The 13,803-nt window shown below is 35.7% G+C and overlaps 2 protein-coding genes and 1 pseudogene across 4 annotated transcripts; 1 reads left to right on the top strand and 2 right to left on the bottom strand.

Moving 5' to 3' along the window:
• The first annotated feature begins 297 nt into the window (after positions 1-297).
• Positions 298-5,176, top strand: irgq1 (immunity-related GTPase family, q1). The gene is made up of 3 exons (XM_079894594.1): positions 298-536; positions 1,314-2,048; positions 3,181-5,176. The coding sequence occupies exons 1-3, from the start codon at positions 529-531 to the stop codon at positions 3,893-3,895; spliced, it is 1,458 nt and encodes a 485-aa protein (XP_079750720.1). The 5' UTR covers positions 298-528; the 3' UTR covers positions 3,896-5,176.
• A 1,385-nt stretch (positions 5,177-6,561) lies between these two features.
• On the bottom strand, positions 6,562-10,449 carry LOC307172311 (interferon-inducible GTPase 5-like). 2 transcript variants are annotated; one of them, XM_079894598.1, is made up of 2 exons: positions 10,262-10,449; positions 6,562-7,789 (listed from the first exon to the last, which is right to left on the bottom strand). In XM_079894598.1, exon 2 carries the CDS (start codon positions 7,742-7,744, stop codon positions 6,596-6,598), a length of 1,149 nt encoding a protein of 382 aa, XP_079750724.1. In that variant the 5' UTR covers positions 7,745-7,789; positions 10,262-10,449; the 3' UTR covers positions 6,562-6,595. The 2 variants fall into 2 exon arrangements, with proteins under 2 accessions (XP_079750724.1, XP_079750723.1); XM_079894597.1 differs by lacking the exon at positions 6,562-7,789 and adding an exon at positions 8,075-9,651 and having other exon boundaries at positions 10,262-10,440.
• Positions 10,450-11,839: 1,390 nt separating this feature from the next.
• Positions 11,840-12,954, bottom strand: LOC307172679 (interferon-gamma-inducible GTPase 10-like; annotated as a pseudogene). Its single transcript has 2 exons — positions 12,009-12,954; positions 11,840-11,962 (listed from the first exon to the last, which is right to left on the bottom strand). The product of its transcript is annotated as an interferon-gamma-inducible GTPase 10-like (transcript).
• Between the last annotated feature and the right edge of the window lie 849 nt (positions 12,955-13,803).

Genomic DNA, 13,803 nt, shown 5'->3' with positions numbered 1-13,803 from the left:
TTTTATAGGATATTTACATAGGTGGCTTGCAGTAGGCTAAAATATAAGGGGTTCTGGACATTTAATAACACAACTCAGTTTTGAATCTTTTAGAAATATACACTGTTTTATTTAATTTTTTATTAGATGTTGCTATAGGCTACTTTTCCATTGAATTTTCCATTGAATTAACGTTAATAATACAAAATCTGATATAGCTAGAAAATAGTTCTAGGTCGATCAAATAACGATTAGGTCATTTCTAGTTAAACGATAATCTAAACACTTGTCTTCAGATAGCTTTCATGACGTCGTTCCCTTCCCTCCTCCTACTCGTGTTTAGTTTGGTTGGCTAATTCGGCGTGAAGACAGCCGTCGTTTTTAATAAAATCCGCAGTTCTGAAAGTAAATTGTCAAGAAAGCGTGAGAAATATGACAGTGTGTTGGTTTTGTTAATGCATTTTTTTTGCACATCGCCTATATAATAGCCTACCTTACTTTCGATTTCACTGGGATTTCGTGGAAACTGAAACCGCCAACGACAGCGCAATGGATGGGTGAGTGGATTTACTTAACGACTGTAATTAGCCTAATAAAGTGTAAAATTAAAAAGTGTAACTTAAATAATAAGTGTTGAAATTGAATGTTTAAAACGTTATCCACTTGTCAAAGTCGCTGTGTTAAAAATGGCTTTCGACTGAATTTCCTGATATGGTAGGCTAAGCCTATCAATCTCTTTAAAAACATGACAACGCTAAATATCCATGCAATGTTATTTTTTGTGCGTGTTTTAGGTAGGCCCAATACGACCGTGTAGTTGACCAGTATCTCCATTTTCCAAAGTCAGAAGCGTTTAAAAACGCGAGACGCAACAGCGAAAAGAAAAAAAGCAGGGTCTAGAGATGTGTTTTTAAAAGTTTTTAACAACTTTTTTTTCGACGCGACAGAAGACAATATAGAAACAATTATAATCAGTTATGCTGTCTTCACTGGACACGACACATTCCCGACATTAAATTGATAAAAAAAAACAACAACAAAAAAAACAACTGTACGTAAACTGTTAAAAAAAGATCTCAGTTTCTCAGACTGATACCTCAAATATTCACAGTCATATTTGAGACACCTTTAAAATAGTGTCTGTCTAGAGAGATTAATAGAGAACCCCTAAAGGGCCTTAAGGGTCCTCTTTTCATTTTTACAGTTCATTGGGCCCCCAACTACTGGAACAAACACTCCCAAATGTGTGATGATGGAATGGAATAATGTTATTTTTTTAAAAAAAAGAAAATGTTATTGCATAAAATGTTGACAGAATGTCATGTTTTCAATAGATTTTACATGCCAGAAAAAATTCAAGAGGATCATTTCAACAAAATCAAGGATGTGTTTGCTTCTGAAAGCCCAGAGAAAATTCCTCATCAGCTTATTTCTCTTTTGGAGGTTTTTGACCATTTTAAGATAGATATCGCTGTGACTGGAGAGTCTGGTGCAGGAAAGTCTTCTCTTATCAATGTGTTTCTCGGACTGAATCCTGATGACACTGGAGCGGCTCCAACTGGAGCTGTAGAAACCACAAAGCAACCAACTATGTATCAGCATCCAAATCTCCCACACGTCAGACTGTGGGATCTTCCAGGGATGGGCACCCCTTCCTTTACATCCAAGAGTTATGTAAAGACAATGAATTTTGATCTATATGACATGTTTATGGTTGTGACATCAGAGAGAGTCAGAGAAAACAACATGCTTTTGATCGACGAAATTGGGCAACGAAAGAAGCCGTTTTATTTTATTAGAACAAAAACTGATAATGATATGCGATCCCAAAGAAGGAAAAGCAAATTCTCTATAAAACGTGCATTGGATCAAATAAGACGAGACTGTGAGAAGTATCTGAAGGAGAAGAAATTGGATGCCCACGTGTTCCTAGTTTCAGCCCTTGAGACACAAAATTATGAGATGCAGAAGCTCACGGACACTTTTAAGAATGAAGTTTCTCAGCTTAGAGCAGAAGTATTTTCAAGTTTTCTGGACAAGATGTTGCACGGAAGTTGGATGAATGCAAGGTGAGTATGTACTGTAACTAAATGCTTGTTCAAAACAATAATTTGTCTTGGTAATTCAAATAGTTTGGAAGAGAGTATAATTAATGTGATGTTCTTAGAAATGTATACCACACCATTTTCATTCTCTAAATATGTCATTTTTAGTAAAGTAAAAAGTAATAACATATTTTCCTTACACCTTTTATAAAGGTACACATCTTAACCATTACTCTCCAAAAGATTTCAATTTTTTTTTTTTTACAAGTATCATGAATTAATTAATTATTAACTCACAAACCTCATTACATTTTCAGAAGTTGTATTGGCAAAATTTAACACAAGGAATTTGTTGTGGCATTGGAAATTCAAATTACTTAACATAAATATAAGATACAGAATATAAAAAACAAGTTTAGGGAGTTGTACCACATGACATTTTACAACCTGAACTAACCTTGCCTTGTCATAGAAAGTCACTATCAATTTATTTGATATTTTATTGACTTGACTCAATAAGGGTCTCCTGGGGTCCTCTCTATGATATAATTTCCTGATCTGTTTAAGCATGGTTGGACCACATGATTTTTATTTGTCAGGAAAAAAGTTATCAAACATCAAAAAGCAGTCATTTTTACTTAATGAAGTTTTAATTTTCAAGAATTTTAATGAACCTTTTTTCTTCATTATTATATCAGGACATTGGTATCAGCTTATACTTTTTACTTTATACCCAAAAATATCACAATTGAGGGTCTGTTTACACAACACCGTTTTCAACTAAAAACGGAAAACTTTTTATGCATTTTGGACGTTCAACAGCATTTTTGCGGCCTGAAAATGCAAGCTTTTGAAATCGTGTTTCAAAGTGCAAGTTTTTGAAAACGATACCGTTATCGTATTACGTATTCAGTCAATAGTCGTGTAATATTTATTTACAAAGTGACTGCAAACTACTGGCCTGGCATGAATAACACAGTTTAAACACCCTTATTTTAATTCAGAAATTAATAACATCGCCATAAATCAGGTTTATCAAAGTAATTGAATGTTTGCCGTTTTTAATGTATTTCTGAATAAATGAATAGAGAGGACAATCAATGAATGTCACATCACGGCTATCATTAATTTAATTGCTATTTCTTTATTACTTTAGGCATGCTACACACCACATCCAACAGACTGAAAAACTTCAAGCTGACGACATCACAACATTGCAAAATATGTACAAGCGCACAGGCTTTGGAGCCGCAAAAGTCAGTGTTGTACTTGAGGCTCTGAGTCACTTTCAGCTTGATGTTGCAGTTTTGGGTGAGACGGGGTCTGGAGCATCCACTCTAGTAAGTGCCTTAATTGGTCTTGAGAATGAGGTGAGTGATGCAGCAACAGCATGCATTTGCAACCCTGCAATGAGTCCTGGATACCCAGATGTCCGGTTCTGGGATGTATCTGGCATAGAGGCAAACATGGATTACTCAATGAATTGGACGAAACAAGTCCTGAATTGTTATGACTTCTATATCATCATTCTATCAGACTGTCAGAAAGCACGGCATATAAAACTAGCTAAAGCAGTTGAACAACTAAGAAAGCATTACCTCTTCGTCCAAACCAAAGCAGACTGTCATCTACAGACGCGAACAGATTTGTACTGTGATGAGACTGAGGTACTTGATGGGCTACGGGCACAATATACACAAGAGCTTCAGATGGCAAATCTGTATGAACAACAGATTTTTCTCATCAACAGCCTAGACAGAAGTGCATTTGACTTCATAGGCTTGGAAAGCGCACTTTCCTGTGACCTCAACACTGTCAGGGCAAGTGCTTTTGCATATTATATAGCAAGAATAGTAAAGCAACATAAATAAAATAACACAGATTTGATACAGAAATAAACTGTTCAATTTACCATCAAATATTTCTGCTTACAACTATTTTTGTTTATAATTGGTGTGCAATATAATATTTGAATGGAATAAGTGTAATATGCTGAAGAAGTGTTTTCCTGAGTGATGAAATGATGAAATAGTCACATGTTGTCAAATACACTAAAAATGTTATGTTTTCTATTAATTTATATGTTTAGTAAATTCATATGATGTTAAAAATCAAAATATTAATGCTGTTAAAATGGATGCATCTGATTGGTCACGCATCTTCTCATTATCAGGGAGTTCTCGCAATTCGCTTCTTTCTCTGTAAAGCTATGATTGTGAAGCATCGTATTTTGAGTGTTTACTGATAAACATACTTCCTTTCATACTTCCTAACACACAAATGAATAATATGCTTTCTAAATGCATTCAGCTAAATATTTGTTGTTTTATGTTATGTCTTTTCCAATGTTTTGTTAATGTAAAAAATGAAAGCTATCGGCACAGGACATGAGTAGCCTATGTTATTTTGTGACTTATTCTGTTTGTTTAAAAGGTAAATGTGTGATTATATTGTTATGTGGGTTTTAAATGAGATGCAAAATTGTGAATACGTGTAGTGTAATGTTTTAATGCAGGATATAAACTTACCTCAAGACACACACTCTGATTTGAGAAAATGTGTTTAAAAAAGAGCGGATGCATTTGTTGTGTGTACTAATTTTTTATTGTCACAATTCATTTTCAGTAAACCAATGATTGTGTTTATGTTTTAAAAGTAATATTGTAATTCAAGTTGTTATAAATAAACAGAAATTGGTTGCACTTTATTTTGCATTACAATCACTTTCAATGTACTTCAGTGTACTTATCACAAAAGTACTGAGTAGTGCAAGGTAACCACATGGGTTAAGTTAAAGTTTAGGGGTAGGTTGAGGGTTAGTACATAATTAGTGTCATTAAGTACAGCATGTGAAACAGGACTGTAAAATAAAGAGCTACCCAGAAATGTAGGACATTTTGTAATGAAACCACATGTATGAGCTCTATTTAAATTGTCAGTATCAATATAGCCTAAAGGCTTCAAATATTCTGATTCAAAGGCACCACATTTTGCTTTTGATTGTTTTGTCCAAATTATTGCAAAAGAATAGAAGAGATAGGGACTGCTATGCAGATTGTTGAATCAAGGCAGAAATACCTTCATCCGGAATGCAGAATCCCTGACAACGTTCAAAAGACAGCTGAAAACTCATCTCTTCCGTGAGCACATAACCTCTTAAAAAAAAAAAATGGCTTATGCTACTCTAAGCAATGCCTGAACTTTGTATTTTGAGAACTTCTTGCATTGTTTTTGCCTCTTCATGATGATTTGCTTGCTTTAGTACTCATTTGTAAGTCGCTTTGGAAAAAGGCATCTGCTAAATGACTAAATGTAAATAAGTCTATTTCTTTAATAAAAGGTTCATGAAAAATGCACCACACTTCTCGTTAAGCAAACCATAAAAACAGTTTGTAATGGCCTGGTTAATTATTCTGTAACATAATGTTTAGATTTTTTAACAGACCTGAAAATCATATAAATTATTTTAGTGAAACTGTATGCTAATATAGATGCTAGTTATTTGTCCCTATAACTCAAGCATGAATCATGCAATTTGCACTTTCCGGATTAACTTCTATGTGCTTCATGTTGTTATGGGTAACAGCACAAACAAATAATGCCTGACTCCTTGCTAGGTATCGATGATAAGAACTGGACTAATCTTTTACTGTGACACCCAACGCAACGGCTTAGTCACACCTTACTTTTCAATAGGCTTCATATATTAAAAATGTGTCATGTAGGTGATAAAACACCCAAAAATAAACCTGTGAACAAAGGGCATTTTTCTTTTTGTATTACAATTGCTTCATGTATTCACACACCAAACCAACACTTTTGAGAATTCAACAAATTAACTGCCAACAATATCTTAAATTAAATATGTAAGCAAAATGTAGCACCATGGAACAAATTTATTAATTTCAGACAATCACAACACATTTATTAATATAAACCTAAAAATCTATTTATAATTTTTGGCCCTTTTTAAAGTAAACCACACACATTTTGGATAATAAATGCAAATCCCTAACTCATAACTATAGCTCATCCTGAAAGTCAACACATGCCATATGCCTTTTATTATCATTTGTCATTAATAAGTGTAATTTCATTAACAATATGGATAAAACAAATTAATTAATTAAAAAATAACTATGGAATATACAGAAACAGTTTATTGTTAAGTAAAAGATACTGTAAAGAGTTCCTAACCCTTGGCATAAAGCCCTTCTACATTGTAAAACAATTAAACATTCAGTGAAGTTAATAGTCCTCATTTACAAAACTGCACAAAAAGATTAGATAGCAAATTTCTTGCACCAACCACCAGATTCCCACATTTGTACACATTTGACCAATTCTGTTGTTAAAATACATATTATTCCATATTCCATTCCATTTAACATGCACCTTGATAAAATACGAAGAAAATTACTGGACAATATTCAGTATAACGTTCTCTTTCCAGCCATTTTACTTTTTTGGGGGATAACTCTCCTGTGCGAATTCCCCAAACCTATGGCTAATAAACTAAGTTTTGATGTTCTGATTTAACATGAACAGTTTTGGTAAACACCTCTTTGATTTTATTCGTCCAAACCTGCTGCTTGGAGAACCTGTCTCATGTCATTGATCATGTCATTTAGAGCTCCACTCAAGACAGTGTGTGTCGCTTTGAAGGCCTCCGTTGCATTCTGAAAACTGTTTACAAGAAATCTACTATCTAGCAAATCATCTAAGCTGTTCACTGGGTTTCTTGTCATAGATGCTCGAGGCCTAGTCGCCAGTTTGTTCATCACTGCTAATGTTAAAGGAGACTTTATAGCTGACTGCAGCTGTGAGACAGGCTTGTCCATTCTTTCTGACAGTTTGATGAGTGATTTCTCATTCAAACCCAAATTGTAATGACAACCTATGAGAAAGGTTGTCAATACCGTCTTGTCGATGACCAGAGATAATACAGGGTTAGGGACAAAGGCAACCAAAGCTGAGGCCAATGCTGCAAGCCAAATAAGGTTCTTCATATACTCTTTTTTCTTTTCAAGCATTGCCAGAGAGTACACAGGCACAGACTGAACCAGAGCAAACCTCTTGTGTTCTGAAAGGTCTAACTCTAGGGTATCTACCAGGTCTTGGAAGTCATACTTTTCCAAGTCATAAGAGGATATCAGAAACACCTTGGGGTTTCCAACTTCTTTCAAATTTCTTTTGCAGTCCTCTCTAATTGTGCAAAGTTCCTGCTGCTCATTGAAATTTCTTTTCTGCGCCACTGAGCGAATGTCATTATCAATCTTGGTCCGGACAAAATAAAAACTTTTCTTCTTTTTTTGAATCTCCTTGGCCAGAAAGACATCATTTTCCTTGAACCTCTCTGAGGAAATGATGATAAATAAATCATATGTCTCAAATTGAACTTCTTTGAGGAATTTGTTAGCCTTGAATTTTGGCATACCAATCCCTGGCAGGTCCCACAGTTGGATGTTTGATTTCGTGGGATGGGTGTACTTGGTAATTTGCGTCGTGGTTTCAGTTATTCCAGTTGGTGCAGAATTATCGTCATCATCACCCAGACCTCGAAATGCATTAATGAATGCAGATTTTCCTGCTCCTGTTTCCCCAGTTACAGCAATATTCAGAGTCACACTGTCAAGACCTTCCAGTTGTTCTTTAGCCTTTGCAACAGCTGCATTTGGGTCCTCTTCTCCCAGTCTCTGGAAAGCTCCAGATAAATCCATGTCAGAAGAAGAATTTTCTGTCCTTATGCCTGGTTAAATTCTTTACTGTAAAATACATAAACAAAATATTACAGAAGGGAAAAATCTTTTATAATAAATCATTGCATGGTTTAACTAAATCATAACTTCTTTTGGTGGGTCATGCATATTTCACATCTAACTTTTTCATCGCAATTGCAACTTAATTTTTCACAATGTAACTTTATATCTCCCAGTCCCAACTGAGATTGTGTATTTATATCACAATCTGTTTTTATTCCTTTTATAACTGGAAAATGTAGGAAACTATTATAACATTGGGTGTATAGTTAAACCACACATGCAAATATTTCTCACAGAAAGGTATATATATTTTTATTTTTTATTGTATGAGATTTGATAGAACAAATACATATGTAAGACAGAAAATGAGTCCAGATTTCAGAGAAAATTAACACAAATTGTAAACTATTTAAAAACAGGCCTATTAAACATGAAATTGAATAAATGACTTTTTTTTAACAACATTTCCCCTGAAAACAGTATTAATGATTAATGAAATCATCCATACGCACAGTGAAGACATAGGGGTACTGTAATCTCCTTTCTGCTCAGCAAACAATCAAAAATAATATGGCCATTAACTTCATAACAAAGGCAGAAAATGTTTACATGCCCCAAATTAAATTAACCAATAAAATCAATATAAACCATATACATTCTTAATGAAACACATGTTCAGGACATCTGCGAGTTACTGCATAGTGTGTCCAGCTCTGCCTCTTTTCTGATTTCTCGTGCAATATTTGCCAAGTCTTTTAATCCTTCTCTCAAAATGTAATAAGTAGTAGCGAATGATATTCCTGCAGCAGCAGCACTGCCCACAACTGGAAGGAGACTTGCAACATATTCAACGGTAGCAAGTGTTGCAAGTGAAACAGAGACTTGAATCCTGGCCATTGTTTTTTCACGGATGGCAGTTGCCAACTTTGATTTGGTCAGATGTCCCACCAGGGGCTTGTTCAGTTTTTCCGAAAGCCTTGACAGTGATCCATCATCCAAACCAAATGCATAGTAGCACCTTGTGAGGAAAAGAAACACCATGCTTGCATCACATGCTACTGACAGACCAGGCACAGGGACCACTGCTATACTAGCAGAGGCAAGAGATGCTGCCCAGATCACGCCTTCGAAGAATTTGATCTTCTTCTCAAGAGATGCTGCGGAGCACACTGGCCAGGCTTGTAGAAGAGCAGATCTCTTGTGGTCTGGAAGCTCTTCTTCGAGAGTGTTTTGAAGTATTTCAAAATCATATTTCGCCAAGTCAAAAGACGATATCAAGAAAACTTTGGGTTCTCCCATATCTTTTAGGTTTTTTTGACAGTCCTCTCTTATTATGGCAAGAACTTTCTGCTCATCAAATCCCTTTTTCTTTTCCTCTGCTCTGATGTCATTGTCAATCTTGGAACGAACAAAGTAAAAGTTTTTCTTCTTTTTTCTTATTTCTTTAGCCAGCATGATGTCATTCTGCATGAACCTTTCTGAGCTAAGGATAATGAAGAAATCATAGGTGTCAAGTTTGACATCTTTAAGGTATTTATCTGCTTTGAATTTTGGTGTACCTATTCCAGGCAGGTCCCAGATCTTCACATTTGGCATTGTAGGATGTTCATACATGGTGGCCTTTGTTGTAGTTTCTGTAACTCCAGTAGGTGCTGCTCCATCATCATCTTCACTTACACCTCTAAGTGCATTTACAAAGGAGGATTTCCCAGATCCTGTCTTTCCAGTCACGGCGATGTTAAGTGAGATATTTAACAACTGGTCAAATGTTTCTTTAGCTTTTGCTGTAGCCTTTTCCAGGGTGGACTCGCCTGATGCCTTTACTGCCTCGACAACAGCAGGGTCTTGAGTGTCCATGTTTTAAACTGTAAAAGTTAAGTAGCCTATATAAGTATATGCTTCAACATTTATTCTTGAAGCCTAAGTGCTAATAATTCCTGTTATTACAATAATCATCAAATAGTTTCAGTTAGCCTATGTGATTCACACATAACCCAAAGTGCTTTGTTTAATAAATGTAGTCAACGCAGAGACCTTGTTCCTGTTTACTGGCTAGATGGTGTTTTGCTGTTCCTAAATGGTCACGGACTGCAATAATTCTGGTTGATCAAGTTTATCAAATAACATTTGAGTTATAAAACTAAAATCTTTGAATACAATGGAATTAGATGCAATTTATGTTCAGACAGTTTCAGTTAAAACAACAACAAAAAAGAAATAACATTTTATGGTTAGATCTGCAGCCAATACTGATTAACCTTTTGTGTGGACAGTTGTGTGAAAAGGTGACCCATGCCAAGGTTCCGAGGTTCAATTAACCATGAAACATAAAATAGACATTATGGGAACAGACCAAATGGATAATTAGCTTCAGCAGCATAAATGTAATGTGTAAAGTTTATAGTGTAATTTTGGAGACTTATTAATGAGAGACATAATAAATAATTAAAGTGACAAAAAAAATAGCCTACTTACTTTTACGTTTTTGGTTCCAGCAGTAGGCCTATGACACACTGTGACTGTCTTAAGTTACAGAAGAGGCTTAAGAAATAAGATAACTATTTTTTTTACATACAGAAATACGGCGCTGTTACCGTCACAGTTTCATTTCCCAAGAACTGCTTTCTTCTTCCTACATTTACAGTATTCGTCCTTGTAGGCGTGTCTCATGTAGGGTAAACCTAACTGGGATCTGTGAGTGACAGCCCAAATGGCCAATTAAATCGCTGCACTGAGAAGCTCTGAGTCTGTTGCCATCCGCCATTCACATAGCCTACGATCCGCTTTTCTTTTTCTTTGTTTTTTTTTTTTGGCACATGTAATTCGGATAATTCCGTTTCTGAAATCAGCCAGTAATCTAAAAAATGACGAGACATGTCATTCTGAATAAAAAGAATATAGCCTAGGCTATAGGCTGCGGATAAAGTGTGTTTTGAGGAGTTTTCATTAACACTATGCATTTTATGATATTAGCCTACATGGAGTTTTATATTGTTATTATATTGTTTTATATATTTGGTTTTACAATTTCATCATCGTGATTGGGTTGTAAGGGCGCCCTAGTTCGTCAGTCATATCTGAAGAAATCATATAGTTTGTTGTGTTTTTATTATCATTTAGCCTATGTTCAATGCTTTTCTTTGTATAAGTCTATCTGACTTAGATTAACCTTTTGTTCTTTATGTAAGTTGTGAGCAGAAGTCTAAAAGTGCCACTAGACCACAGTGAAACAATTATGTTTTTGTTAAAGGTAGCCTACTTAAAGTCTGCAGAAAAAACATCTGGCTCGACAAAAGAGGAAGCGAAAGCAGTTTCTCCATGTTTTTGTTTGTATTAAGACGAACAATTTGACACCAATGGTCCAGAACAATACGCTTCTGTGATATGTTAATTTTATTGCTGCGTCTGCTTTGCATGATGAAAATAGGAACTTGGATATGCTCCTCTAAGTTAACTTAAAAGGAAGATAGATTTCTGCACAGGTCATTCTCAGACCTTTTGGCTCCTTGAGATCTATTTTACAGAAAGAGCGCACTCTTGACAACTTTGCTTTTTCTAGGCAAGAATATTATACTCAAGTGTATTTAAAGTGTGACTTAGATTTTATTTAGAAATATAGAAGTGATATTAAGTAATTTTACTAGGAGTGATTTTAGCCTATAGCCTAAATGATTTTTAACAGTTCATGTTATATTTTCTTTATTCAACTTTTACTCTTGATTGGGGATGAAATGTAATTATTCTTCATTTATTATTTCATCATTTGCCTCTAGAAATAAAATTAATTTTGTCGTCTGACTGGATCTCCTCTTTGCATCAATTTCCCCTTGTAATTTCACTATTTTTAGGGCCAGATTTACTAAACAGGGCAAATTTTAGCATGAGATTGCAATCCCATAAAAGCGCCAATGTGAGTGGCTATGACGATGCGTAGGGGAGACCGGGGACAGTTGCAACACTTTTTGTATTTCTCTCAGTTACTCAGAGACTATTTGGACTAGACCAACCAAATTTGTATTAAACTTACATCTGTCTGCTAATTACCCATACCATTTAAAGATGATTACAGCACTTGGTGAAGAAACCCAGCAAAATGCCAGCATTACAAGCAATGGAAAGACCAGGCACAGGAGCCACAGCAATGCAACCAGACGCAACGGCTGCTGACCAGGATTGCTTAAAAAATGTTTCAATTTTCTTCTCCAGAATCCTGGAGAAGGACCAAATCCATTGGCAAGGACAAAACCAAAGCATCTCTCTTGTGAGCAGGTAGCTGCTTCTCCAATGTGTCGATGAGGGCCTGAAAATCATATTTATGCAATTCAAAGGAGGAAATCAGGAAAACATTTGGGTTATCCTTAAGGTTTCTATGGCAGTCCTCACGAATGTGAGAGAGCACTTTCTGCTCATCAAAGTCTTTCCTTTGAGATTCCGCTTGAATGTCATTGTCAATCTTCGAGCGGAGGAAATAAAGCAACTTCTTCCTCTCTTTAATTGCTTTAGCCAGCATGATGTCATTTTCTTTGAATCTCTCTGAGGAGATGATGATGATGAAGAAGTCAAAGGTATCAAGTTTGACCTCTTTTAGATATTTTTTGGCTTTGAATTTGGGACTTCCAGTCCCTGGGAGATCCCAGAGTTTTACATTGGGCATTGTAGGATGTGTGTACACCATTGGTGTCATTGTCATCTCAGTCACTCCAGTGGGAGCTGCATTGACATCATCGGGTTGAAGACCTCACATTGCATTAATAAAGCTGGATTTTCCTCCGCCGGTTGATCCTGTAACAGCAATATGAAGTGTGACGTTGTCCAGATGCTTGAATTGCTCTTTTACTTGTTCTGTTTCATGTTCAACAGAACTAGTGAGTAGATCACCAGGCACTTCATATAAATGCTCAATTTCTTGCGTGTTAGGCTTCATGTTTATACTTTTTCTTTTTATGCTTTTTGATTTTAAACAGTTTCTCTTTTGCTTTACACTGAGACATGTTATCTGTGTCATTGTGTGACTTCTTGGCATCTGGACACACTGCTTCAATGAGCAATTCTTGCTCCTGTATCTTCTTAACCTCCTCATTATGCTCTTTTGTGTCATTTTTCATTGGTTCACTGGGATTCTTACTAGGTTTTTGTGTCAAAATAACTTTTTCCATTACAGCATCACGCTGGTCTTGTAAATTGTCTGTTTCGACACCTTCAGGCTGTTTTGTTGTGTGAATGTCTGTAGCTTTCATACACACCCTTTTAATCATAGCTTCATTTGTCTTCTGAGATGGAGTGTTTAAGATTTGTTCTCTTTGTTCCTCTTTATTATGAGCCATCACATGTTGTTTTTCTGTGGTCACTTCACGTGGATCCCCAACCATGGCTTGCTTATTTTGCTCCTCGAGACATTTTTCCTTCCGTATCATGTCAACATTAGACACTTCTGAGATTTCCACAGTTGTTTCATTTGTTATATTTATCACTTCTTTCTCTGCTTGCTTTTCTTTATCATTCTCCTTTTTTTCTCTCATCCTTTCTCTGTCCTTCACACCATTAAGTTTTATGTCCAGTACCGAACAAGTACTTTGTTTGGATGGTTGTTTTTCCATAGGTTTACTGATTTTTGATTGGATGATTCCTAGGGACTCTGTGTTTCTCTGTTGCTCTCTCAACACAATGTCCTTGTGAAAGGATTCAGTAAGCCCATCAGCTACTGCTATCTGATCAGGATTTGTGTCGATTTTGAGGAAAGGGTCTATTAATTCATTTGACATGATGATCTTATTTTGTGTTCAGCAGAAGAAAGAAATTCATGGAACAACTTGAGGGTGAGTGATGACAGAATTTTAATTTTTGGGTGAAGTGTCCCTTTAAGTTCCATATGTTCACTGAGTATTTCCTTTAATGTTGCGCTGACATCTAGCGGCGGAGATGCAGTAGGCTATCACACAAAAGAAAAGAAAAATGCAGCCGATGTAATTCTCAGTCAGCATTATTTATTCCACGAGCGAAAGTGTCAGATAGCAAGT

The sequence above is a fragment of the Squalius cephalus genome (genome assembly GCF_949319135.1).
Source record: "Squalius cephalus genome assembly, chromosome: 15".
NCBI classification, from domain to species: domain Eukaryota; kingdom Metazoa; phylum Chordata; class Actinopteri; order Cypriniformes; family Leuciscidae; genus Squalius; species Squalius cephalus.
The sequence above is the reverse complement of the archived record's forward strand: the minus strand, read 5'-3'. Positions and strand labels throughout refer to the sequence as shown.